The sequence below is a fragment of the Aspergillus vadensis genome (genome assembly GCF_003184925.1).
Source record: "Aspergillus vadensis CBS 113365 unplaced genomic scaffold BO88scaffold_9, whole genome shotgun sequence".
NCBI lineage: Eukaryota > Fungi > Ascomycota > Eurotiomycetes > Eurotiales > Aspergillaceae > Aspergillus > Aspergillus vadensis.
Genome location: NW_020292047.1, coordinates 664,338 through 665,476, shown reverse-complemented (window position 1 = coordinate 665,476; position 1,139 = coordinate 664,338). Strand labels below are relative to the sequence as shown.

The 1,139-nt window shown below is 52.5% G+C and overlaps 1 protein-coding gene across 1 annotated transcript; it reads left to right on the top strand.

Moving 5' to 3' along the window:
- On the top strand, nucleotides 1-1,139 carry BO88DRAFT_452985 (putative RAS small monomeric GTPase (Rsr1); the record flags this gene model as incomplete). Its single annotated transcript, XM_025710725.1, has 8 exons — nucleotides 1-11; nucleotides 94-125; nucleotides 195-221; nucleotides 282-361; nucleotides 411-433; nucleotides 516-544; nucleotides 601-610; nucleotides 716-1,139. 8 exons carry the CDS (start codon nucleotides 1-3, stop codon nucleotides 1,137-1,139), a joined length of 636 nt encoding a protein of 211 aa, XP_025563787.1.

Sequence of the window (1,139 nt, the reverse complement as noted above, 5' to 3'; positions counted from 1 at the left end):
ATGCGGCCCCAGTAAGCTCCGCCCCGGACTTTCACATTCTACTACACCCGATCGGAGGTCGCCGCAGTCGCTAACATACTGGATTCATCATAGACGGGAATATCATATCGTTGTTTTAGGTGCTGGTGGGTACATACTTCTGTGACAGACTATGAGAAAGGTTCACCGCTGACAATCGGTCGTTGGCGCAATAGGAGGTGTGGGAAAGAGCTGTCTTACTGGTATGCTCCTGGTCGCATATTCTTGCCGGGTTCTCTATCATGGTCGCTGATGCTGGGTAGCTCAATTCGTGCAAAATGTCTGGATTGAGAGTTATGACCCTACAATCGAGGATTCGTACCGGAAGCAGATCGACGTGGATGTGAGTTTGGCTTTGACCTTGTCTGGATAATAGTCACTAACGATTCTAGGGCCGGCAATGTATTCTGGAAATGTATGTGTTGTGCGCAGCGCATTAATTCCACAGCGTAATTACATCACTATGGGTAGCGGAGATAGCTGACTGTTGTATCCAGACTGGACACTGCAGGAACAGAACAGTTCAGTAAGTCTCCGTGGACACGGTCGCATCCAAATTTTCTAATACTAACATCTTCTTAGCGGCCATGAGGTAAACAATGCGCCCACCCAGGACCCCCTCCCCCCGCCCACCTATACGGGACGTTACCAACTGTTGCCATTTCGGGCCCCCTGCTGACGTTGGATCGCATTCCAGAGAGTTGTACATGAAACAAGGCCAAGGGTTTCTGCTCGTATTCTCGATTACGAGCATGTCCTCGCTGAACGAGTTGTCCGAGCTCCGCGAGCAAATAATCCGCATCAAGGAGGATGAGAAAGTTCCCATTGTCATTGTGGGCAACAAGTCCGACCTGGAAGAGGACCGCGCCGTGCCACGCGCGCGCGCCTTCGCCCTCTCCCAAACCTGGGGGAACGCTCCTTACTACGAAACGTCGGCCCGTCGACGAGCCAACGTCAACGAAGTCTTCATTGACCTCTGCCGACAGATCATCCGAAAGGACTTGCAAGGAAATTCCAAGGGCTCCGACTCAGATCGCAAACGGGAAGGTGGCAATCGGCAGGACCGTCGAAAGGACAAAAAGCGCCAGACCCGGCGTAAGGGACCCTGCGTGATCCTATGA